The 27895-nt window shown below is 35.8% G+C and overlaps 1 protein-coding gene across 4 annotated transcripts in view; it reads right to left on the reverse strand.

The window, feature by feature from the left end:
• The window catches only part of TMEM196 (transmembrane protein 196), a 54486-nt gene extending 28469 nt beyond the window's left edge, over positions 1 to 26017 (reverse strand). For 2 of the 4 annotated variants that reach the window (XM_004045146.4, XM_031012656.2), the window contains exon 1: positions 24738 to 26017. In XM_004045146.4, coding sequence (XP_004045194.1) covers positions 24738 to 24884 — 147 coding nt within the window. In that variant the 5' untranslated portion in view covers positions 24885 to 26017. Of the gene's footprint in view, positions 1 to 24719 lie in introns of all 4 variants that reach the window. The other 2 variants (XM_019030590.3, XM_019030592.3) reach the window with 1 other exon arrangement.
• Between the last annotated feature and the right edge of the window lie 1878 nt (positions 26018 to 27895).

A 27895-nucleotide genomic window follows, 5' to 3' on the forward strand; every position in this document is an offset into this window, starting at 1 on the left:
CCCTAAAGGTTATTGGATTCTAGTCTCCGAAGAAGTACTTTCCTACCACTTGGTGGCAGTAGCTCCCAATTAATTAACAACTAAACTATTGATCGTTACCTCTAACTGGGAGTGATTTGTAAAAAGGATTACTTCCTTCAATTAATTAATTTTTCCATGTAATACATGTATTTCCACTGGTTTCTCCCATGCATATTTATTTATTATTTATTATGATTATGATTTTCTGGGGCATTGCTTACAATGCTATCCTGCATCTCCTAAGTTAAAATCCTTGCGTTTTCCTTTATAACAAAGTGTATACATAATGACAATATAAAGGTTTCCTTCATTCAATCTTATAGATTCAGAGATGTTCACTGTGGCTGTCCAAAAAAAAACACAGGGCAATGACAGAATTTAGAAAGAATGAGAGCTTATCAAACCAGAATTAGAAGAGACCTTATAATCATTTAGCATTAACTTATTACTATGCATTTACAATAATCAAGGAACTTTAAGTGTGTTGTCTCTATACACACAACCAGTCCATTTTATAGAACAAAAAACAGGCTCAGAGAAATTTAGGTGATTCTGTCCGCTTAAACGCAGTGTATACAGCTCATAAATGGCAGAAGCAGGACACAAATCCAGTCGTCTGACATAAACATGTCCACCCTCCTCTGTGTCATGCTCCGTCTGATGATGGTAGTACTATGCCTAAGGGAAGATATGTACAGAAAGACTTCAGGAGGGAATATCAAAATTCTAAGAATGCTGAACTCTCCAATGTAAAGACAAGTAAAAGAAATGAGTTCATAGTGATCAAGATACGTTTTGCTTAGCTAAAAGGCAAATGGAAATTTGGAGTGGTCTACTAGAATGAGATAAGGCAGAAAGTTTTTTAGGAGGTAGAGACAATATTTGCCTTAAATAATTATATGAAATTGATAGCAGAAGAGTAGAATAAAAAATTACTATTCCTTAAAATCATGTTTTCTTAGAATATGTTAGGTCACAATAAAATGTTTATATGACTATTTTCAATTTAATAAAATATTGGAATATAACATTTTATGCACATTTTATTCTTAAACTAGAAAATTATTATGAATCAATGTAAACAGTGATTGTCTCTGAGTGGTAGGATTATTGGCAATTTTAAGTCATTTTGCTATTTTGTATTTTTCCAATTTTCTACAGTAAACTTGTAAAAAATAATAGGCTACTAAGTATAATATTTCCAGAAATTTGTCCTGATAACTTTATTTAGGCCATTGGTCTATGGCTTTTACATTTATAGGAGTTAATATACGAACAAGATAAAAATAAACCAAGAGATGCCACCCTTCTTAGAAGTGGAGGAAGACCTACTTATAACACGTGATACGGAGAGAGCCAATCAAAATATCTCCCTCTCTTGGCTTAAGTTCCTACTGTGTGAATGATTCATTCGAATCAAGTCACAGATTCCCCAAAAGCCATCCATTTAGCATGTAACCTATAAAGTGGGTGGGATTTGCATTCACAAAATTAGTATCCAAGTGGGAAAACACCTTCATCTTGCTTTGTGTGCATGTCACAAACCCTTGGTAATAACCCAGAGCAATGCTAAATGTCCTGGAAAGTTCTGTTTTTTTTAAAAATAATTTTTTGTGTGTATATTTAAATGTATAGAACATGATGTTATGGGATACCTATAGATAATAAAATGGTTACCATAGTGAAACAAATGAACATATCCATCATCTCTTTCAATGCAAGGAGAGAACAAGGCCTTTTGTAAGTTAGCCTTGTATTCATTAACAACTTCTCCAGATTTTTCTCATCTATTTTTGTTCTCTCCTTTATTTCCCTCACTCACAATTCGTACCTCCAAATACACGACACTCACAAACAATTTTCCTACATATTGAGGCTAAGCTCAGCCTGCTGCAGTGGAAATTAGAGTGTCAGTGAGTCATGCAATCTTAACTTGCCTGCAATCGTAACTCGTCTGGCATAACTACACTACTCTCATTCCTTGCTTGACAAGTTTTCACAGTTTAGGATCAATCTCTTCCATTAACAAAGGCAGCCTTTTATATCCTAAATGACTTTGATTGTTAGAAAGTTCTTTCTCTCATTAAGCCTGAAGATTTTATACCCAGCATGTCTACCCATTGTCTACACATTAAGACAAGAGCACCATTAACCCTGGAACTTCCCCTGGGAAAAACATGCCCTAGCTTCTCAGCCATTTTCATGATCATTCTCTCCAAAACGTTCTGTTGTCTTTCTCTCTCTTTAAGAGTCAGCAAAACTTCCCATTCCTCTAAAAGAGTAGATTTTAAATGTTCTTGTCACACACACAAAAGATAAGTATGCAAAGTGATGGATATCTTACTTAGTTTGATTTAATTATGCCACAATGTAAGCATATATCAAAACAATCAAAACATCATGTTGTAGCCATAAATATATACAATTATTATTTGGCAGTTAAAAATGAAACTACAATGCAAATGAATAAATTGGAAGACCTTTTTCTGTTAGTCAGAAGAGGATTTTTTTTTAGCAAATTTCCAAGTAGTTGAGGTATTTAATCATTATTATGTCCTTACAGATATTCGTATCTCACAAGAACTCCTTAACACATGTCAGCCTTAAGCTGGTGAAAAGTTGCTCTGGGGTTGTAAATACTTTTAAGCAGTGGTCCTCTGGTGCTCTTTACCGAGACCAGGCCATTTTCTACTCCCAAATAGGACAACAGAGATTAAAATATATGGGGTCTACAATGCTTAGCAGTCTATAAACAAGTACCAATCATTATGCAATTTATTTCCTTTATAGGCAGTTCTATCGTTTTACAGAACTCAATAAAAATAACATAATTCCTTCAGAAATAGAGTGAATCTTGCACAATCTACACCAACAATATACCTTCAGAATATCTGAAAAAGAACAATTGTATATTATATCTTTTAAAATATTGGTTTTAAAGGTTGTAATTCCCCAATGCTATTTCCTTGAAAAGTGTTTTGTTTCCAAAGGTATCTGTAAAGGAGTAACTGTAATATGTGGATCAAGTTAAGAGGAATGGTTAAAAATGTAATGCATTCAAAGTTTCTCCCTCATTGTTGAGGAAAGACTAGAAAGACTCTCTGATTAGAAATAAAGGATGTCATGATTATTTTTATTTTATATATTTCTTGTTAGAGCAGAAATAGGAAGATGCAGAATGGCATGAGTTTTCCACTAAACCATATGAAGAAGAAATGTAAATGTTGGAAGATAAAATAATTCCTCTCCCTTGACAAGATAGATAGCATGATGATTCTGTATCAGCTAACAGAATGCAACTATACAGGGGAGAGAGGTATCTGCAATGGCTTTTCACGTTGAGCTGCTAGTTTCTGAAGCACTAGTGGAACCGTATTTATGCTCCAGGACATTTTTCACTCTGGGAAAAGGTTAATTGACAGGTGCTGTCCGCGAAGGTCTGGAATATAAAACCAGCACTGCTCTTTAGAACCAAGGCTTGAAAGAAACCAATGGAGTATGACACAATGGTTAAGAGTACAGACTTCGGAGTCAGACAGACATGTGCTGTAAATTTGGCTGTGTCACACACAAGTGGGACTTATGGCAGCTAATTAAAGTCTCTGACTCTCAATTTTCCCATTGGCAAAATGGATGTACTCCTGCAAGTATGCTGATACTTATCTAAAAGTGCTGTTAAAAATATTAATGTGATAATGCTTATGATATTTTTGGTATATTTCTAATGTCCAATAAACTATAAATAAATGGAGCTGTTAATAATTATTATTAAAATTTTATAACTTTTGAGCATCTGATGGGTACAGAGCAGTGTCAGAATTCCTAACAGAATTATAAAGAATATTTTATACTTTTATTTTTCTTATCTACAGGATCTTCCCTTGTACCAAAACTGTGTGTATGTTTGCTTCAGAATACTCATGTTTCCTCATCCATGGAGGCAGATTTTCCTACATCACACCAATATATATACTCAGGGATTTGAGTACCATTGTTCTCTGCAACCTCTGGCCCTAATACACTAAGCTACAATTAACAAGATTTCAAGGATTGTAAGTGGACTGTCTTCTGGAAAATAATTGTGTATTAATTTCTATTTACTCCAAAGGAAGTCTTCGAAATGCTACCAATCATATTTGTTTCTGAATGTCATGTTTTAAAGCATAATGTTATATTCAGATTGGGTCGATGCTCCAAGAAACTAAAGAATAACATAAGATGTTGGTCATCATAAAAGCTTATGTCTAGTTTTGGCTCAGCCTACAATCATTTTGCAATTCAATGTGCATGTAGCCAGATGCACAGCAGTTAATGAAAGAGATCTAGACTTACATTGTCAGCTTCAGACTCAAAACATGAATCTCAATCCTGTTTCCACTCACCACTTTTCCTATGTCTATTACTCTTATTACTGTTCTCTCAAAACTCAAAGACACTATTGATTCCCCTGTCCTCCTATGTCATTTTCATCACATTAATTACAGTGTGCCATTACTTTTATATCCACAGTGAAATTTTGCTTTTATTCAAGGCCTCACCAGCCCTTAACTGGATTATTTAAGGGCTTTTGAGCGAGTCCCCCTGCCTTTAGTTTCTCTAATATCACTCACTCTAAGTTCATTTCTAGTATGATTTTTAGCGCCTTATTAGTGCCTTATTTTTTCGTTCAATTTTTTTAAATTTAATTTTATGTATTTCCATCTTTATTTTTTTTTTTTTGAGATGGAGTCTCGCTCTGTCACCCAGGCTGGAGTGCAGTGGCCCGATCTTGGCTTACTGCAACCTCCGCCTCCCAGATTCAAGCGATTCTCCTGCCTCAGCCTCCCGAGTAGCTGGGACTACAGGCGCGCACCACTACGCCTGGCTAATTTTTGTATTTTTAGTAGAGACAGGGTTTCACCATGTTGGTCAAGCTGGTCTCGAACTCCTGACCTTGTGATCCACCCACCTCAGCCTCCCAAAGTGCTGGGATTACAAGCATGAGCCACCCGCCCGGCCTTTTTGTTCAATTTTTAAAATCAATGTCTCCCCAAATTTCTTGGCCTGGCATCAGGGCCCAAATGGGTGGTTCCAAGCCAATTTGACAACTGGTCTACTGTGGATCTTCTACAGCCAAAGTGCACTTAAATTATTCTGTACACTCTCAGTTTATCCCTTTTTGCATATTCTACTTCTCTTCTTGGACAGTTTTATTCTTATTCTTACTATTCTCCAGGGTCCATCTGAAATTCTCTGCTCAGATAAAATCCCATCTTTTTTTCCTAATTCTCAGAGTACCTTTTTTATGGGGCTTACTACGTTTTGACTCATAAATATTTATATGTTTATTATCTCTGTTACTACCCCTTAAGCACTTTAAAGAGGAGTCTATTTTTTATTCTATGTTATAACCACCACCAGCACCCTACTCCCACTCAGAATAAATCAGAGGTACAACTTATCTAAACTCATTTTCTTACCCCTTCCCAAACCTGCCTTCATTTTTGTTTTTCTGATCTCAGCACATGTTCATTCTCTTTAACCCAGGCAGAAAGTCCGACTTAATTGCCAATCTTTTCAACCCATGTTTTTAAAAGCGTGACTCCCATGAAGTCTTGTTGAATCTGCATCTATAATTTTTCACATAATTCCATTGCTCTTGGTGTTCCCTTCATTCTGACTCTTAATTTTAATATTAAAGGCATACACAATCCCCCTGCCTCTAATTCTTCACACTATTCCCTAGGTGATTATTCTTAAAATAAATTGATTCTAGTCACCCTTATCCTCAAAACCTTTTACAACATTTTTTGTACCTGTTCATTTCTAAAGAAGCAGGCTTCAAATCCTATAGTCTAATACTCAGGTTCCTTATAGTTGGACCAAGCCTACCTCTTCAAGCTCCCTTCTTTCTGTTCATTCTGTGCTTAGAAACCAACGTTCTCTTTGCCATTCTCAAGCTCTCAGAGGCCTTGCCTCCACGAGTTTGGAATATCTCTCCTCCTCTCTTTTCAAGCTCTCCCTGCTTCGTTTTTCCAGGTTTGCCACCGAAGGCACATCTTTCATGAAGTCATCTGTGACCCTCTTCACCTTCCTTGTGCATCCACAGGATGTGCATGCACTTTATTGTGTATTGAACTATATTTATGTGGATTGAGTAGGAGGTAGTGTAGCTTAGTGATAAAGAATGACTACTCTGGAGTCATACTGACTGGGTTTGCATCATGGCTCTGCCATTTTCTGGCTGTGTGGCTTTGAGAAAGTTACTTATTTTTCCACAGTTTCCTCTTTACTGAGATGCATAACAGTGTACACCTCATAGAATAGCTGTAAATGTTAAATAAAATTGTAGGTATAAGTCACTTGGAAGAATTCAACTGCTCGCTATCTATTATTGTTTGCAGGTATTTCTTCTAACAACTCTAAAGCCCTTGGATCCAGAGTCCAGTCTATTATTTATCTTCAAATTCTCAGCCAAGTGCTTCATTCAAAGTTAGCCCAATAATTATTTGTCAAATTGATTCACTGGAGAGCTCTAGGGTCCAGTATATATCAAAGCTTTGTATTACCAGAAGTACCGTGATGATATCAGTCCTGTTAAAGAAACCAATATTTAGGGAAGCAGATGAAAAAAATCATCAGAATTTCCAAAAAGAGAATATGATTAAATGTTAATATTATAATGACAACTCTAATCAGTAGAATACAGACGGGAATCTTTTACAAGTAATCTGAAAGCTTGCAATAAATCATGAGCATTGTTTGAAGTGTGTTGTTGCCAGAGTGCAGGTTTTGATGAAATTCTTTTCTGTAGTCATGGGCTAAAAGCTTGTCAACTAACTACTTGTGGCCATGAACTATAAGAAAAAAAAAAAAAAGAAAAAGAAAAAGAAAAAAAAAGTTATGCAATTCAGAGCAGAACCCCTAGGTGGCGACTCTGTCTTCCTTTGTTATTTATTTACCTTAAGCAAGTCAATTAATTCTCTGGGCTTCATCTTCAAAAAGAGGCAGTTGGATCACATGAAATTGTGAATCTCTCCCAGCTCTGACATTTTCTGATCACGAATCTATATAACCCTATTTTTTCCCACTCATTTTTAGCAGGCATTTCTTCGGTGTCTACCATGATGAAAATCACAGCTGATACAGCACATATTATTTATAATGAAATGATTCTCTCCATTCTTTTTATAAGAATAAGGAGACTAATGGTAATATCATGTAACTATGGTCTTAAAGGGACAATTCATGCGAAAGTGCTCAATCTTGGGTTATGGTACATGGCAGATGTTAATAAATGTTTATCTTCCTCCTTCCATGTGAAAAATTTCTTTTTGAACATCAAGATTCAGTGCAATTATTAACTTTATTTGTGATGCTTTCTTTAACCTTTCTACTTGTTCTTAGGCAAAACCTAACAAAATATTGTTTTAATGCATATTTTAACACTGATGTCCTAATCATACTTTTTGGTAATTATTAATTATATATCTGTCATTGCAAAAGGTTTTAAACTCCTCCTGGTCGACTGCTATTAAAATATATATTAAACCTTTATCACTAACATGAGACCTGCACATACAAAAATTTCAGTGAATATTTGGTGATGAATAGATCGATGAGTGAAAGAATTTCAGTTCAGTGGGAGAAGTGGGAAATAGTCTTCCCTTGCCTGGAACACTTTTGGTACTTGCCAGATTATACTATACTTGAAATCCCACTAATAAAAAGTAACAGAGAGACTTTGATTTTACTAGTAAAAAAATAAGATTGAAAGTATTGTGTCATGGGTACAAATAATTTAAGGGTTCATTTTGAGAAATGCTGTACTGTAACACCTGTTTCTGGTGTCACTACAAGGCAAATAAGCCAATTCTGCCTTTCCAGTTTATGAATATGCCAAAAAATAACACAAATTGTCTTAAAGACTTTCCTCATCTATTGTTAATGTCTTAGCAAAACAAAATGTGAGGCCAGGCGTGGTGGCTCATGCCTATATTCCAGCACTTTGGGAGGCTGAGGCAGGCAGATCACTTGCGGCCAGTAGTTTGAGACCAGCCTGGCCCACATGGCAAAATCCTGTCTCCACTAAAAATATAAAAATTAACCAGGCATGCTGGCATATGCCTGTAATCCCAGCTACTCAGGAGGCTGAGGCACAAGAATCGCTTGAACCTGGTGGGAAGAAGTTGCAGTGAGTCAAGATTGTGCCACTGTACTCCAGCCTCCAGCCTGGACAGCAGAGTGAGACTCTATTAAAAAAAAAAAAAAAAAGCATGAAGTTTCCTGACCAACTACTCATTTCTTTTGATCAAAAAAAAAAAAAAATGTATTCAGACAAAAGCTATGCATTAGAAATCTAATGTAAGCCACAAATGCAAACCACATATATCACTATTCTTTTTAGTAGTATATTAAAAGATCAAAAGGGGGATTTCAGCAATGTAGTTTATTTAATCTAATATATAAAAAGTATTGTCATTTTTCCATGTAATCAACGTAAAACGACTTGAGACATTGTACATTCTTTTTTCCATACTCAGTCTTTGAAATCTAGTGTGTTTTTTACCTGTAGCACATCTTTGTTTTTTAAACTTTTATTTTAAAAGTTACGTATGTAGGAGTACATCTGCAGGTTCGTTATATGGGTAAACTTGTGTCATGGTGGTTTCTGGTATAAATTATTTCCTCAACCAAGTATTAAGCCTAGATTCATTAGTTATTTTTCCTGATCCTCTCCCTCCTCCCATCGTCCACCCTCTGAAAGGCCCCAGTGTGTGTTGTTCCCCTCTATGAGTCCATATGTTCTTATCATTTAGCTCTCTTATAAGTGAGCTAATGTCTTATTAGCTCACTTTAAAAGTGAGCTCTTATTAAAAGTTCTTATTAAAAGACATTAGCTCACTTATAAGTGAGAACATGTGGTATTTGGTTTTCTGTTCCTGCGTTAGTTTGCTGAGGATAATGGCCTCCAGCTCCATCCATGTCCTGCAAAAGACCTGATCTTATTCCTTTTTATGTCTGCATAGTATCCCAGGTATATATGAACCGCATTTTCTTTATCCAGTCTATCATTGATGGGCAATTAGGTTAATTCCATGTCTTTGTTATTGTGAATAGTGTAAAGCACATCTTAATTCACACTAGCTACATTTCAAGTGCTCAATAGCCACATGTGGCTATTAGCTACTACATTTTACCATGCAAGTCTAGATGAGGCACAGTTCTAGTAACGGCTACAAGTTAAGAAAAGACAAGTTTCTTCCCAAATATCTTATCACTCAGAAAATACAATGTTTTCCTAAATTAGCTCTAAAGGCAGTTTGGTTTTTACCTGCATAAGTTTTCTGATAACCTATAGTGTAATATCCCCAAAACTTGCATCTTATATTGCAATAGATACTTTTTTTTTTTTTTTTTTGAGATGAAGTCTCACTTTGTCACCCAGGCTGGAGTGCAGTGGCGCAATCTTGGCTCACTGCAACCTCCGCCTCCAAGGTTCAAGCGATTCTCTTATCTCAGCCACCCAAGTAACTGGGACTATAGGTGTGTGTCACCACATCCAGCTATTTTTTATTTTTTTTTGTATTTTTAGTTGAGATGGGGTTTCACCAATTGAGATGGGGTTTCACCATGTTGACCAGGCTAGTCTTGAACTCCTAACCTAGTCACTTGACCAGGCTAGTCTCGAACTCCTAACCTCAATTGATCCACCCGCCTTGGCCTCCCAAGTGCTGGGATTACAAGCATGAGCCATGACGCCCAGTCAGTGCTTTCATCTTAGTGTTTTATAAACCCTCATGTCCCCTCTAAAAGACTATTCTGAAGGTCTGAGGATCTAAGAGGTTTAGTGAGATAGCTTGGCTGGAGCTGAAAAGACATTAGCAAAATCATGAGTTAAAGTTACTCCTTTTTTTTTATTCCAAAGTAACTGATCCTTTGAGAAAATATTTTACTTTAATTATAAGTGATTGGCATATAAAATTAATTAATATTGCTTGTCTTTTATAATGACATTTTAGTTTCTTACTTTCATATTAGAAAACAGCCCACTCCATCACTAGTAAATATGCTGTACTCTATCATGGTTAAAAATAAAAGCATTAAAAAGGTTACCTTTTTAAACATATAGGATGATTAAGAGGCATTTATGTTTTACAATAGTGTTGAATGAAACCATTTTTATATATATACTTTTTTTTTTTACTAAGAACCCCAGGCAAATGGTGTAGTAAATTTATAAATTTTAATTCATATATATTTGAATTAAAAAGAAAATGCTCAGATAGCAAATGTTAATAGCCTAATGACTTTGACATTTCCAGTCCAAAGTTTTGAATGTTCACTGCTTGATAAATGAGCTTTGGACTCTGTTTTTAAAAAAACCTTCTTGAAGGCAATTCACTTACTTATCCATATTGATCAGTAGCTCTTGTTGGTTTGGAAAATATTAGCTTCTAAAAATTAGCTTCCATTTCTCAGTTGGTCTGGAAAAGCACCATGGAAAAGATGCCAAAATTGGTGTAGAAAGCCATTTGTTTGAAACTTCCAAACAGGTAGAAACCTCTGAAATCTGTTAACATACTAATTATATTTCCATTTTGGTTTAGCACTGCTGATAATTTGGGATCATTCCTGTTCAGTTTTCGGTAGTGGCCAGATAACTGCATTTTCCTTTTGGTTGAAAGATTATTTTAAGGATAGTTAATATTTTGAGTCATCTGTAGAAATAATGTTTGAATAAAAAAACAGATGATTTGGACTCTGGTCCTAGTTCTACAGCTAGCCAGCTATGCTGATTCTCTGGACTTAAGTTTACTTATTTGTGAAATGATGAATTTAGAATAAATTATTTCTAAATCTCTAGTTCATTGCATGACTCAATTATAATTCTCAACCAATAGGAAGAGAAGACATTTTAATGATGCTTTCAGTGCACATGTACTCAGAATTCTTTCTCTTCTTTACCCTCAGCTATTGACTGCTAGAGTCTCAGGCTACACAAAAAAGCAGAAGCTGTCCAAGACTCATCTCTGCATTGGCCATTTAATGTGCATCTTCACTCATACTTGACTTAGTCATACTTTAGCCTGTATCTTCACTCATACTTGACTTGCTCTCTCTTTTTTTACAATAGACAAAGATGAGAATTAATAAAAAAACTCCCCCTTTAGCTCTAAATCCAATTACCCTTCACCTACTCAAAGACTTTTTCTCTTTACATATTTATTTTTTCCCTTTGTACCCCATTATTCACATTGGCATGTAAACATGTTCCAAAATCTCCCCTAAAAACAAAAACTTCCTTGACTCCAAAGTCTGTTGCTCTATCGCTACACAGAACGCATCTCCCTTCACCACTAAGCCTCTTGTTTACAATGTCTAGATTCTTAATTCTCATTGTATTTTCAGCACACATTGGCCTGGCCTATATTCCCATTACCTTACTTCAGCTACTCTTGCAAAAGCAAACAATGACAGCCATGTTTCAGCCTTCATTTTACAAGGAAGTCTCCCCTTCGGTGTTTTCTTACACCACTCTTCTGGTCCTCAGCATATCTCTCTGGCCAAACTTCTCAGTACCTTTTTTCTGGTTGCTCATTTCTATCCATTCTCTAAATATTACAGTAACTAAAAGCTTTATTTCGGTGGTGTCAACCAAACATATGACCTTAAAAATATTTTGTATTTACTAATTACTCCCACACTGAAATTTCTAGCACAGCCCTTTCTTCTGAACTCTAGACTTATTTATCTAACAGTCCACAGCATCTCTCTATATTGATCTCACAAGCATCTCTACTTTCACAGGTCACAAACAGATTCTTGATCTCCCATCCTACACCAGACACACACACACATGCACGCACACACACGCAGGCACACACACACATTCACACAGAGTTTTTTTCTAATTATCTACTTCTCAAAAGACTAAACAGAAACTCGATTCTATCATTTGCTTGATTTCAAAATCTGGTAATTATTCTTAATACATCCCCTCTATAATGGCATAAAATTGAACACAAAACACAAGGTCTTATCAAGTAAATATCTGTGCTTCTATTTTTTACCACCTCTGCTTTCATTGCAGTAACCATTGTATCATACATCTTAGTAGCCTCCTAATTACACCTGTGACTTCCTGTGTGACATCAATATATTTTCTAAACTGAAAACCAGAGTGACCTTTATAATCTTGTCCATTTCCTGCTCCAAAGTTTTCCATAGATCCTTTTATAATTGGGGAAAAATCTAAATGTTGTGGCACGTATATAAAGTTCTAATTTTTACCCCTATTAGGCTCACTATCTCACTCAATGCCTTCTACCTCCTCCCCCTCAGGTCATACTTCAGTCACCCTGGACTTCATTCAGTTTCTGAAACACACCAAAGCTTTCCTATCTCAGCGTCTTTACTCACTCTCTTCCTCTGCATGAAACAATGCTCTTCCCTCTATATGTCTGAGTAACGCCTCATCATTCCTGAGAAAATATTGCTTCCTCAGAGATGCTTTCCTGATTTTCCCACTGTTAAGAAAGTTATTTTATATTCTTCATAAGCCTATATATTTTCCTTTTTTTTTTTTTTTTTTGAGATGAAGTCTCACTCTATTGCCCAGGCTGGAGTGCAGTGACATGATCTTGGCTCAATGCAACCTCTGCCTCCTGGGTTCAAGCGATTCTCCTTCCTCAGTCTCCCAAGTAGCCGGGATTACAGACATATGCCACCACGCCCGGCTAATTTTTGTATTTTTAGTAGAGACGAGGTTTCATCATGTCAGCCAGGCTGGTCTCAAACTCCCAACCTCAAACAATCTGCCTGTCTCGGCCTCCCAAAATGCTGGGATTATAGGCGTGAGCCACTGCGCCCGGCCTATTTTCCTGTTTCACATAGCACAATCTTTAATTTTAATTTGTGTATTATTTACTCATTGTCTATATTTCTTTTTTAATTAAGCAGCAGAAGATCAGGGATTATGGTTATTTTATTTACTGCTAGACCCTCAGGACAAAATCACAACATAAAACACAGTAGCCGTGGAATCAATATTTGTTCACTAAATCTAACAAGAAAGAGAAGCGAGGAGAGTAAGCGGGTGGCTCATGAGAGTCATAACAGAAGCTTGTGCTCCCGGAGTCCCGCAGAGCTTTCTTCCACACCACGCTGTCTTTTCCTCTTTTGTCTCATCCCAACCCAGTGTGGACTACAGAGTTAAGGCCCATCAAGTGTTATTGCCATTGACCTCAACGTTGACTTGGCCCCATCTTCATAAGCCTAATCCCTGCAGGTCCCACTCCCTTGGCTCACAATCCAGATCCCTGAGCCTTCCTTGCCTTTATTAGACTTACAGATCTCCTCAGTGGTCTTGGCTTTCAGCTTTCCCCTCTCCCAGTTCTGCAATTTTAGCATAGTGTACATCTTCAAAAGAAGCCACTTTCCATCTTCCTATTTATATTTCTTTCTTTTCTTAGTCGATGGAAAACCCTGCTAATTATGCAATGTTCTTTTTTCCTTAAGCTCAAACTAATTTCTTATTTTTTAAACTATAATGAAGGACTGAAATAATGTAAAGAATATAGTTCCATACACCGTGTTTCTTCCACTACAGAAAATTTCACCATCAGTTTAACTGGAAAAGGCTAATGTACATCTTTTATCAAAAGAGACATAACCTCTCACACATGTAATCAACTTCATAGAAAAATAAAATCCCAAGATGATAAAATGTACAACAGGCGCGTTTATGTGATAAGGTGTTCCTCCATTAACGGCAGCCATCTTGGTGGCTTAGCAGACCAGGTGAGATAAGATGCAACTATAGCAAACAGAAATTAAACCAGAAGCACTCAAGAGAGAGATGGAAAGAATAGTTTCATGGTGTTAAATGAGGATGCACATCAGGTAGCGACAGAAACCTTTTCAGAGACTAAAGTAACTGAAAGAAAGATGAACTTAAGAATAAATTTCGGAAGAAATCACCAGACATAGCATGTAGCTAACAGGCATGCACACACTTCTAAATAAATCCAAGTCCAAAAAAATCTCAGAAATTTCAAACTGGCCCAGGACCCAAATCTTTCAGTGCATAGAACAGATCAGCCTTAATTCTCAGAACGCAATTTCTTCACATCTCCCCCTCAGTGTTCATGTAATGAATCTTTCTTGTTTTTAATGCATTATGCATTGTGTTCTGTTCCAATTCTGTTTTGTGATAGTTTTTTCTTTTTTAAAAAATTATCTCTTGAATATTTTGAGCATGCTAAGTAAATAAGGCTTTTAGGTGTTAGAGCTGTTTCTGCTTCAAAAGTGACAGAAAAATCATAACCAAACTTGTGAATTTTATATAAGGGGAACTTTGAATTTGCAGTATATTTAAATGTCATTTTTCTAAATAAATCGTAGTTATAGTCATTATTCACATAGGCTCTTAAAACAAAAGAAAACCCATCTCATAGATAGTAGTAAAAAAACCGGAAGAGTTTCTCTTTGGAGTTCAAATTTGTGTTATCTTAGTCAAATATAACAAATAAATAAATTTTAAAATTAAATTCATGTAAACCATTATAATAGTGATTACTTCTAGAGGGAAGTAAATAAGCACCAATGTATGGATAATGTTATCAATAATATTCTAGTTACTGCAGTAACTTAAACTTTTTATATACTTGTGCAGACTCTCTGTATTATATAGTTCATAATAACAATTTAATTAGTGTATTTATGTAACTTAAAGTAGTTTTATATTAATGTAGGTTATTCCAATTTACATCATTTTGTTTATATTTTATGTTTAAGATTCTTTCACATCAAATATGACTAAAATGTACTTGGATATAGCTTAGGACAACATTCAGATATAAGGCTCACAACTTGAAACATGTGGAAACTATAATAGGGTTTAAAATGTAGATGATGAATTTAGTGAAGGAGAAAGAAAAAAAAATACTCCCTTGAGTTGTGCCAGCTTTGAGTCTGATTTGTGACCTGCTCTTACGTATTTGAAAATAGCCAGTGACCCTAGGGGATTAAAGAGTGGAAGTTATGTTCTTCCCAAGAATTGCCAACACAACAGATGAATGTTCATCCAACATGCATAGCGGTTTCCGAAAGCTAGCCAGTTATGGAAACAAACATAGCTGCACAGAAGGTCATGGCATTAGGAACTTGCCCCCACGTCAGGGTAATAGCAGCCTAAATGCAGCTTAAATTGTATATCTATGACAATTACCAACTTTTTCTTAGGAATTGATTATCTTTTTACCTTCTCTGTGCCTGGGTGTGCACACACAGACTCCTACACATATTTCTCTCTTTAGGTGATTTTGATTTTTATCCTACTTCTGTTACTGGTTTCACTTTCTGATCTTAAATCACTAAAGCCTAAATCCTTTAGTCTCTCATCCCTTAAGTGAATAAATTTATCTGCTGGGATAAATGGTGTAATGAAAGCAGTTGGATTTCTTGGGCAATGTGGTTTATTATAAACATAAGCTGCTATTGCTGTTATCAACATCATTGATATTATTTTAATTCCTCAGAATAATCCATATGGAAAAATAATTGGCAGGGTACAAATTTAAAAAGAAGGCAACTAAGAATTCCAAAAACCCTGCCAAATATAACAAGAAAATCAAACATATGTCTCTGTTTGGTAGAACAAACAAAAATTATACCTTGGTATTCCAACATTGATCTAAAACAATTATTCCTGGGACTCTGGAACACGCACACCAAATCACAACTATTACTAAGGAACAAAATCAGTTATGTAGAGTAAACAGTTTCTAAGAGAGGGTATGTGACCTAAATGTTAGCAAGCCTAGAGTCCAAGGTCAATTTCATCAATGGTCTTACAGCAAGATCCTCTTCATAAATGTATAAAAATAAATATGTCTATAAACGACAAATAGAAACCACACACAGATTATAGATTTTCCAGAAAAAATGACAAAAATATGCATCCCATTGTTGTGGGTCAGACTTGGTTTTTCACTAATATGTATATTGAATAATATAAATATCACATTTAATTTTTAGAACAACTCCATGAGATAAGTGGTAGTATTTCTATTTTGCAGATGAATTAACTGATTGTTCAGTGAGATAATGTAACTCACTGAAGCCTAAACAATTACAAAGTGCTAGAGGTAGAATACGAACCCAGATCTTAATAGCTTCCAAACCTATTCTCACTTCTTTGTATTATGCCAATATCTCCAATTAAATGCACAAATTTCTATTTTTATATGCCAGCCAGCTGTGAGATTCACTGAAGATAAGAAACTTACAAGTTTAAAAATCTACCATCAACAGGAGTGACACTTGAAAATGTGGTTAGATTTGTGATGGTAAATTTACATTTTCCTCAATTTCAAGAATTTCCTCAAGTCTTTCTTTTGATCCAGGATGTACATCTCAGAACCCAGCTGGCATTCTGCCTTGAAATTGAGCAGCATTGCCTGGGCTTAACTGCCTTGAACTCAGGATTGTCAAGTTCTGCCCTGTAGAGCTCTCCAAGCCTAGTAGGGTATCAAGAGCAGACCAGTCTTGGCATTCTTTCAGGACCTTTTCAAGACTGGTACCGTCTTTTTTAGTTGAGGCAGATCTTCATTTTGCAGTTTTTACATGAACATGTCTCGCCCTAACAAGGCTGATATCCTCAGTGCCCCACAAAGACTCCATTTCATTGCCTTTACCTCTTCTCCATGACTTTACAAATGTTAATAGTTTTGCTTTGCACACTTTTCCTCCTCTGCCCACTGGAAACCTATTCTGTCTCCAAGGCTTAGATGAAGAGAAAGTGATCTCTTGCTTATACCTTTTATTATGAACTCTGTTTAAATTTGTTGTCATGTGCTATACTGACCAGCCGTCATACTATTTAAGGATAGTTTGAGATTCATAATTCAACACTAAGGCTTAAGCTTTAATGGCAGGAACGATTTAGGTCCAATATCTTAGATGCAAAATTCTGGTAACATGGGGGTTGTGCTTGTTGATTGATTGACTGTGCTAGTCTCTTCTGGAAAATAGATAAAAAGAATGATTGGGACTTAGCCTTTAAGACATCCTGCCTGGTCCACGTATTCAAGGGTGGGGAGCAAATAATGACGTCAGGCCTCAGCGAAAGACTTTTTCATGAAAATTTCCAAAGTTCCACACAACACAATAGAAAAAGTACAGACTTTGAAACAATATTGCTCTGACTTAAAGTACTGACTAAGCTGATTAAATAACAGTGGACCCTAGGTAAGTTCCTTTTTCTACTTAAACTTTATAAAATACCACATTTTTCATAAAGTTGTTAAAATTAGAAATAATAATACATATGGAAGCATCTGGACATTAGTTAACTATTAATAAATCATGTCTAGAATTATTTCTATAGGGTAAATAGATCAGGGCACTCTATCTCCCAAGTTGATCTATTTATTTAACCATTAATATTTTCTTTTTGCCCTGACCACATGATTTTATTCAATATTTAACAATAGATTACGAACTAACAGAACTTAGAGTTGCTTCTTGGGAGTTTTACTATTGGTACTAATAAATCATGGGCACCAGTTAGGGTTATAATAGTCATTATTGAAATCTAGGTATTTAATTGAGGTATCTGTGAATAATACATCATGTAATAAACGTGGCTTGTGAAGCTACTATTCAGGCAGTTCAAGTTTCTAAGATATTAAGTATCTTTATTAGATGTGTTAATTTGTACTTTCACTTTTCAACAAGTATTTACATCGTTCTAAATGTTTTTTGAATACTTTGTTTTATGGCATAAATAATGGTCACCATATTCACACTATTCGATTTGCCTAATTTATATAATTATCTTGTTAATCTGATTACCAAATAGCTTTATGATAGTTTCTACCACCCTCTCTCACTCCAAAAGAAAAACAAAAGAAGAGGTGTTTTATGTTTCCTCATTCAGTTTTAGACTAAATATTTACAAAACTTTTCTAATATAGATATTTTGGTACATTTTCATAGTTGCTAATGTAAATATCCTAATTAAATCAAAACCTAACTGGATACGTACTATTCAGGAACAACGAAAACAAAAAGAATGGGTCAAACTAGGGTTGATGAAAGGTGTGGGAGAAATATTGAGAGCCAGAGCATCACTAGTGGACTCTAGGTCGCAGGCAGGCAAAGAGCAGCACAGGCCAGCAGACAGAAAGCAGCAGCTGATGCTCACTGATCTCTTACTCTATGCCAGGCCCAGAACTAGCAGCTTTAGAAACATTGTTTTCTGAGATTCACAAGAACTCCATGAAATAGGTACTAATATTTTCCTCCTTTTAGGAATAATGAGACTGTGATTTGGTGAAGAAATAAAACTTTTCCACTGACACCGTTATATTGAGCGAGATGTATCAATCTAATCTGATTGTCATTTAATTTTAATGAAGTATATATAGATTAGATCTGCAGTTATAAGGACTGCATGGCTTTGTACATTACAGGGGAAAGTAGTCACACAGTTTCTTCTCTCTTTCTCTTTTCTAGAAATATGCTCAATGAGAGTCTAATTATCAAGGCATTGTCCATTTCGCATGTTGAAACATCTATCTGTAGAGTGGCCGCAAGAAAATTTCTCTAGATTACTAAGACAAATTTAAATATTTAGACCAATGCTGGACCTAGTTATTTAGGTAAAGAAGTTCCATTTGCGTGAATAGGATCTCATGTGTGTATGTATATATATATATAAAATATATAGGATCATATATATTATATATGATAAATATAGGATCATATACACACATATATATAACTTTTTTAATGCAGTAGTGAAATGAAATTTGGTTCACTTCACAAGTAAAATGATGGTTCAGACCCAAAAACTGTTGCAGTTTCTCTCACCTTTGGTCACCTTTGGTTTGCATGTGTGTGTATGCAAGTGCGTACACACACACACACATCAAAATCTATTATAGCTTTTATTGAAGCCAAGGAGAGACATTTCAGGGTGGATTAATCTACCAATATGATTAATTGTTGCATGAAAACCAAATGAATATACAAAAATGTTAGATAGTTTGGTTCTATTCAAAGTACACATTGGATAATCTGGCTCATGATTAAGGCAATACAGAGACCCAACTAAGATATATTTTAGGCAAAAATGTCCAAATTAAAAGGTTTGAATTTATTCAGATGTTTCTATCAAGCAAACTGTCAATTAGTAGGTGACTGATGCAAATATTATTAGTTATCTCTTAATGTTTCTAGGACAAAGACTTCAAGACCAGTTATACCCTTGAATAAGAACAAAAATCTCAAAGCAGATTTTGTCATGGACTTTGGATAGAAATTCCAGTATGTGCGATTTACATGTGAACAGAATCTAGACTAAGAAATTCATGAAATAAATAAAAATGTGACAAAACTCACCAAATTTTCTATTATACCACTATCAATTTACACCAGAAATAAACACATATTTACATCTCTTTTGACGCATGGTATGGCCCCCTGAATAATAACTATATTTCCCAGTAGTTTGGCTTGCCTAACTTATCTGATTGTCAATCATCCAACTGCTTATGCCCAGTGGATAATCAGTAGCATTTGCAAATGAGAGTATGAATCATATAAGAGAGAGATTCTTTACCTGGGCTCTACAGACTCTGTTAGTGGACTTTATTATATGCAAAAATTTGATGAAAATTGGTTTATATGCCCAGAACAAAACTATTTTTTCTACATGGAGAAATGTCTGTGAAACTATAATAATATAATGGTGCCTGATTTTGATGAGGGAGTAGGGAAAAGGACTTTAGTTATAACTTTGAACAACATTTTGAATGTATTTATAAATTACTTGTATAATTTCAGTTAATTTTAAAATGGGGCATAAAAATACGTTTGTAATTTTTTGGGGGGGATAGGAGCAGCATTTTCATCTTATGCTAAAGCATATGAATCCCTTATGTTAAGTACTTGATGTGGGAGAAAAAATGATGTATTACCTGGTTAGAGACACACTAGTTTCAAATTGTGTACATTTGCAGTAACTGAGAGGTTTCTTTCACTTTATTTTATTTCTTTTTTATTAAATATATTTAAAAAGCTTAAATATTAAAAATAATACTTTGGAGCAGCTATAATTTATATACAGCATCTCATTTGGATTGCTATAATATAGATCAGAATGCACAGAGGTGAATTTCAACAAAATCCTACAACTGGCTGAGTTGTTGCCATGGTAAACCAAGAGTCTACATAAAAGGTATGTGTGTTGGCTATGCTGTAAATTTCGCTGAAGCAAAATATCAGATTTATTAAGCAGATAAAGATATAATAGATAAATGAAATATGCTCCAGAAAAATAAACAATAAAACCTGTAAACATTAAATGATTTAGATAAGAAAACTTTTAAATATTTAAAAATACTACCTCATGGTTTACATGTGGGAGAACTAGGCTTAGAAAAGTTTGTTTAATAAATTAAGTTTTACAGGATATTATCAGATATGTTAATAGATGGATGGAATTTTAGCATAATATATATAAAATACAACTTAGCATCATATTTTGTTCTGGATACCATCATTTGAATCTTTAGATTTCCAAATCTCAACCTACAGCAATAAAATTCTCAGGGATTTATAAATCTGTGTGCTACTAAACCTAGTCCATTCCCATTATAGATGATGCACTGGAGGCTGAGAAGAGTGACTTTCACACAGCAACTTGGAAACAGAGCTCTGTCCATTTTACTTCCTGTCTATAAATCTGATACATCAGTTATAATTCACATGACTATATCTTTTCCAAGGCATTTTACTCAATAGTTTATTAATTGTTATCTAACAGTTATGCCTCTGATTTTGTGCTTTCATTGTAGATGACCATATCAGCTATAACAAAGAATCAAGAAGAAACAAAAATGCTATAGTGACACCTATAGCTTTCTTTCTCTATGAAATTATAGTTAACTGATTTTTCCTTCTAATTGCCCATATTTAAAAATTTATCACAGGAAGCATCCCTGCCTGATTAATCAGATGAAATAGTGCCTGGAAATAATCTGTGTAAGCATCCTTCTCATACATTTTAAGCCCTTATCTTTATTTTTAAGCCATCTTTCGGGTTTTTGTATTTCCATATTCAGGGCCAAAAAATCAAAATGCAGCAGTTGCTTAAAACCTTAATGCACTTGTCCTAGATAAAAAGCTTATGATTTTAGGGTCTCTCTATATAAAAATAATCCTTTTATAGTGCAGCTTTTACTTCCACTGACTTTTAAATTTAATTCAGCAATCTCATAGTAATGATATTAATGTGTTGAAAGGAGTTTTACAGCACTAATCAAAATATAGTTTGATTGTAGACTACATGTATTGTGACAGGTTAATTATTGTAAAATCTTATTTGGCATTTATAAATAATCCAGATTTTTAATTCGTAATTTAGCAAAGAGATGAATAATTTTCTATCTAGCTTTCTTCTGCATTTCCTTAGTATCACTTTGGGAAGGGGAAGTAAGAATGGGTATTATTATTATTATTCTTCAAAATATGAGAAAGTAATTCTGTCACCTCAAACTGGCACACAGTCTCCTATGGTCTTGCCCCAATCATTTTTTCTATCCTTATATTCCTCTTACACACCTAAGCCCCAGAAAAATAGAACAGCCTACTCTTCCTGGACCACAACCCAACCTGTCCCAGTTTTTTGCCTTCATCTATGCTGACTGAAAGACTCTCTCTTCTCATGCCCTCCACTGCCAGCCTGTGCACTCAGTATTAGCTGCTCATATTTACTCAGTGCTTACTACAGTCCATTCAATTTACTAAGAACATTACAATCAGCCCTTTATATTCCCAAGTCCTGCATCCATGAATACAAACCAACTTCTGATTGAAAATATTTGGGGAAAAAAATACAACAACAATAATAATACAAAGGAAATATAGTATAACAACTATTTACATAGCATTTACATTGTTTTAGGTATTATAAGTAATCTAGAGATGATGTAAGGTATATTGGAAGATGTGCCTAGGTTATTGCAAATACTGCACTATTTTACATAAGGGACATCAGCATCCTCAGATTTTGGTAACCAGAAGCTCCCTGGAACCACTCCCCTATGAATAGGGAGGGCCAACTCTATTTAATTTGTTCCTTTTAATGACCCCATTTTATAGATAAGGAAACTTGGGCTAGTCACCCAGCTAAGTAAGTGGTAGATCTGGGATTTGCAACCAAGTAGTATGGCTTCAGATCTTACACTGTGAAGCATTAGTTAACACTGCAGTACATTGATTCTAAGTCTTGATAAACTCCCAAGATCAAGAATAAAATAATACTTCTTTCATGGATATTTCATTGACCATCCCAATCTTTCTCCCCCTTTTTTGCCTCTGTATCTCTCTGAAGTCACATTCTAATTTCTCATTGCTGGCAAAGTTAGTAATGTACCATTTTGTTTCCTCCACTATGGAGTAGTTTTTTTAAGACAGTGCTCTGATTCATCTTTATAGTATTGGTCGTAAATGGTAAAATGCCTTTCACATGCTAAGCCCTGTACAAATATTGGCTACATAAATTCATCATTGAAGAAACTGAGGTAGTTGAGACTGTACCATAAATGACTTCCAAAAAATAATTTAGAAACTACTTAGCCAGTCTGTCACTCAATAAACACAATGATCGCAACTGGGTATTTGTTTCTTCACAAATTTCACTTTTTAAATGGGTTTATAAAAGTGAGCAACTGTTTGGGCATTCTGGTGTCAAACCCATTCATTCAGTCAGATGTATTGTTTGATTTTACTGAATCAGACAACAGAATTCAAAACTATTGTTCTAGAAACCCAAATGAATTTTGCTCACTCTAAACAACCAGTTAAAAAAGGAAATAATTCTTTCTTATAGTGACTATGTAGATATGTCTGACTTATTTGCTTTTCCATGAGGTGATTCAAAATTTTCATTTTCTATACATACACATCTAGATAAGAGTAAATAGTCTGAGAAAAAGAAAAAATATTTAATCTTTTTTTCTTACATGATACTAAGCTAACATAACCATTGTTTAATTCTCAAAGATAAACTGGATACTTTGATATTATCTAGGGAAAACCTAATTTAATTGACTCAATTTGTTGAATTTCAAGGGGGGGGATTGAGCTGTAGAGTATTTAAGGCTTCTCCCCATTAAGATATCATAAGATCACCTTTTCTCCCTCTTTCCCTAAGTGTTGACATTACACTTCATTTTGACAGTTGTTCAATGAAGTTTTAAAGCGTTATTTCTGTTTATATGATAACAACAAAAACAAGAACAATAACTACAACTCTCCAAATAATTACTGCCACATATAAAATGAACAATTATCAGATTTAAGATATCTTTGTCCTTTCAAACTCAAATTTAATATATACATTGACAAAAATTACATGACAAAGAACAAGATAATTATTTGGAGGCTGATAGTAACTTATTATTGAATTCAAAGTAAGGATTCTTGGATGAATTCAATGTTAGGATTGAACACTATTTTTCTTTTTTGTAGTTCTGCAATTTAAAAACATTTATCTCACCTGAAAAAATATATAAAAACTAATTATCCAAAGCAAAATTTTGCCAGTTTCAAAAAAAGTTACAGCATCTTTCAAAAATGAATTACTTTTGAATAATTTTTCTTGAACTCCATAATAATCATTTTCTTTTAGTGACTTAAAGCTCAAGTGATTAAGCCATGATGGTTAAACAGGCTACAGATTATCAGTGACAGAATACTTTCTATTGAATTATCTTGAAAAGTAGGATCAAGCTAGACATCCAGAAGTATATGACACATATATAGCTTGAAGGAAGGAAAAAACTGGTTTTCACAATTAGATTCACATCAGGAATGGTGCTGAGTTATTTTATTGAATCTTGGTGGAAGAAATGGGTCTCTAAGGCTTTCTTGGAGATTCATCCTAGTAAAAAAGAAGTGTTGAGTCCGACATCTGACCTAGGGATAACTATGACAGTTTCTCTGAGCAGTTAGGTACTCTGTAAGCAGAATTATTCTCCATTTAGAATGTTATTACACGTCTTACCATCTGATGTTTTTCTAACTTACTGTCTAGAACTTACAAAAGCGTTTTCAGAGGTGAAATATCAGAAATGTAGCAAAGGAAAATTAAGAGCAATGTTTTCTGGAATGAAATGCACCCACAAACTTCCTTTCACACTCACACCACAATTCTCTTTTTGTTATTGGTGTTGCCTCTGGTGTACCTTGGGCATTATTGCCCAGGGATAAATGCATAACTATCCCTGCTTGTTCCCTGATACAAAAAAATGATGGAACACTCTTATTTTGATTTTCCTTGTAGAAGGAACAAAAGATTAAGTGAGCCTGCCCTTGACAGGTGTGACACCCCCCTCCCCTCGCCTCCCAAACTGCCCCACTGGGCAAAGCAGCCTTTTGTAGAATCAGCCAGTGGAAACTAACCCCCCACCCCCACCTTTAAACAAAGCCATTTAATTTGGTCTTAAGCCCAAGTAAGAAACAAAACAAAACAAAACAAAACAGAAAACGAATAAAGGACAATATAAAGAAGCATAGCTTGTCAGCATGAACCTACATGCAAGCCAGAGATTTATGATTTTGTTTCCCAGGGAGGGAGTGACTAATGCGCGCACCCTGACCATCACCGTAAAGAGGTAAAGAGAGAGTGAAATGGCTCAACGTACACACACCCCGCTCCATACCGGGGACGAGTCTCCGAGCTGCGGCTTGTGCTCTCGGAGGGCCAGGCTGAAGCTGACCGCCCCCACGGCCACGCTGGACACCCCCAGCCCTATCTCCAGCACGGAGAGCACCAAGAGGCTCCCAATAATCTGACCGCTGGTGCACATCCTTCCTCGGTCATCTTCCTTCCAGATCAGAGAGGGAAATCAACCATCTACCTTTTTTTCTTCCACTATCCTCCTTACCCCTTCCACCCCCTACCAGATCCCAAAACTTTTCTTTCTTCAAGAGCGAGGCATTATCCACTAGGGCTGGATTTCCAGAAACGAAGACCTTCCCTGGCTGGGCCAGAGGCAAAGGAGCTGCTCCACCCCCTGGCACGTTGAGATAGGGATCGTAGAATGATCTTCCTGGGTTTGGTGGTGCGAAGATTGCACACCGGTACCGGGGCTTTTAAGCAGCCGGAAACCTGGAGGAGCCCAGGGAGCTCCGAGCCTTGCTCCCCAGGAGCTGTCCAGAGTTCTGCCGCGTCCCAAATCTCCGCAGGGAAACCCGCGCCCTCCTCAGCCTACTAGACCCTTTCACACGGTCCCTTCTGTTTTATTGCCGAGGAGAGGAGCTTTGCTTCCCGGAGATCCAAAGGGAACCGCTCCGAGTTTCTCTCTCCCTCTCCCGTTCGTCACCTTTCCTTTGTTTTCGTGGCAATGCGAAGTGCTTCTGCAAGTCTCTGGGTCCCCAGGCAGAGCGGGCGGATGATATTCAGCACCACGCTCCTTGCAGTTGCTATGTCGCCAGAAAAAGCGACCTTGTCTGATGGCCTCTTTCCGTCTGGGTTTCTTCTCCCTCGTCGTCGTCCTCTTCCTCCCCCTTTCTCTCGAGCTGATTCTCTTTCATTGCTATGACCTCATTGGGGTTTAGGAGGTTGACGGAGGAGGAAAAAGCCTAATGTATTTGTAGATCCGGGACCAATACTCTTGGCTGGCCTTTGATCCGCCCCGCCCCCGGACCGCAGCAACAGAAATCCAGGCGACCCCTACCTCCGCTTCTCCCCGTGGCTCCTTTCTGGGCTTCTATCCAGCGGAGAGGGGAGGCGATGCCTACGTCAACGCGGGCTCATTCTGAGAAAAACTTTCTTTAGCTTGTACGCGGGGTAGGGGGAGCAGTGAGCAAAGAAAGACGGAAACCCCAGGGGGGTGGAAAAAGCCAGACTCCTAATGTCACTAGGACTCTCAAGCCCCCTCACCAAGGAACTCCCCTGTCTAGGAGAGCTAGATTCAAGCCTGCTTACCAGGAATGTCCACTCCCGGCTATCACAGCCTGTCACCTTCCGTGTCGTAGGGCGAAGAAGCAGTTGATGGGGGCCACACCTCCACGGTGATTTTGTTCCTCTCCAGCCACAGACCCTTGCTTTCCCCTAGGAGCGTGACCACACGTTCTGGGATGCATAGCTAGACCCAGCTGAGCTGGGATTATATATTCTCAACCAAATTCAAGAGATGTGTATGCATTAGAACAGGCATTATTTAAAAAAAAAACACGTCTGGCTTAATGCACAATTATTTTTGACAGTTTACTTTCATCAGAATCTTTAGGGCAGGGGCCAGTCCAGCTTGGCCTGGGATATTTTTGCCTTGTCTTTTGATGCCTATGAGACTCTAGATGTCTAGGGATCGCTGTGTTTAAACCCCATTTTCATTACTCTAGTTTTATGAAAAATCTCAAGGTATTCTATCAAGGAGATCTAGGAAGTGGGATAAAGAGACGGTTTTGGGTGTGGGTCATCTTTCTCAAAAACTGGGTTCTCCAGTTCGAGATGGACAGAAGGAAAATAGAACAAAGGAAGATGAGGTTAGGGTACAATAACACAAGACTAGGGCGTGTTGACTTCTATACACATGCAGATCAGTGCAGTGCAGGCGCCTCTATTAGAGGCTTCTTAAAGCTCCCATGATGAGAACATAAAAGCTCAGTGACCTATAGCATAAGTTCTGTAACATAAATGCCAGTTTCAGTTTTCTTAAATTTGATTAAGGGCTTCTTTTAGAGTTTAAACTCAATTCTACACTGTAATTTTTTTCATATGTTTATATTCTATAATTTAAAAATTTGAGTCCTTTTCTCTTAAAAATAAAACAAATGTAAGGAAGAAGAGTTACAATTTGTTAGGCCTTAAAGAGCTTCAGTTATTGTGATATTTGGAGTACAAATAAACACTGGTACTGAATGATAATTAGTGGATTCATTTCTATACTTTTAAATCCTCAAAGACATGCTAAAGTACCTCATTAGTGTATGGCTTTAATGATGTAAAGTTTATTTAATTTAAATATTATAGAAGTCATCTAAATGATCCAATTTATATGCATAAATAATACAGCATATATGTTGGTGAAGTTTTGCTTTGTGTTTAGTCACTTCTTTAGGAAAAAATGCTTCTCTGTTAGGAAGACAACAAGTTGTAATAAAATGAATTGATTAATGGAGACATATAGGAAGGGAAATAAAGTTTTGTAGAGAACATAGGGATGGTATTAACAATAGTTGAATTTCACAGAGAAAAAGAAACAAACAAAACATATATTTGGGTTAACATTTTATCTCTGAATGTGATGGCTTGGAATATAAGATTGGTTATCATATGCCTGATAAAAACCAATCCTGATTGATTCTGGGTTATTGGTTAGAAATCCAAAACTTTTGAAAATTAAATTGTATATGGAAGAAATTCGACTCATCTTCACATAAGTAACTAACAATAATTCACAATAAAACAAATATTTTTAGAAATAAAAACAATTATTTTCTATAGAGGAAACTGCTGTTTTGTGTTTTAAAACATGAGCATCAGTGTTAAAATTTTCAAAAAAAATTACGTTATCTTTATTGGGACACAAAGGATATTTTTTGTGCCTTTTAAAAATCATGTAATGATCCTCCTAAGATAAATCCAAATACACCTAAAATTTCCTCCTAAATACAGAAATCAAGAAAAAAGAGTTCAAACTGACAAATTATTTATGATTCTTATTATAATTATCCCTCCAAGTTATTTGCTAGACAAATAATTATAGGATAAAAACTGTAAATCAAGAAAAGATCATATGAAGCACACCACTATCCAAATACCAGTAGCTCCACAATTTCTGAATTTGATTTTTCTAACGCCTAGTACACCAAA

Source organism: Gorilla gorilla, chromosome 6 (genome assembly GCF_029281585.2).
Source record: "Gorilla gorilla gorilla isolate KB3781 chromosome 6, NHGRI_mGorGor1-v2.1_pri, whole genome shotgun sequence".
In the NCBI taxonomy this organism is placed as follows: Eukaryota; Metazoa; Chordata; class Mammalia; order Primates; family Hominidae; genus Gorilla; species Gorilla gorilla.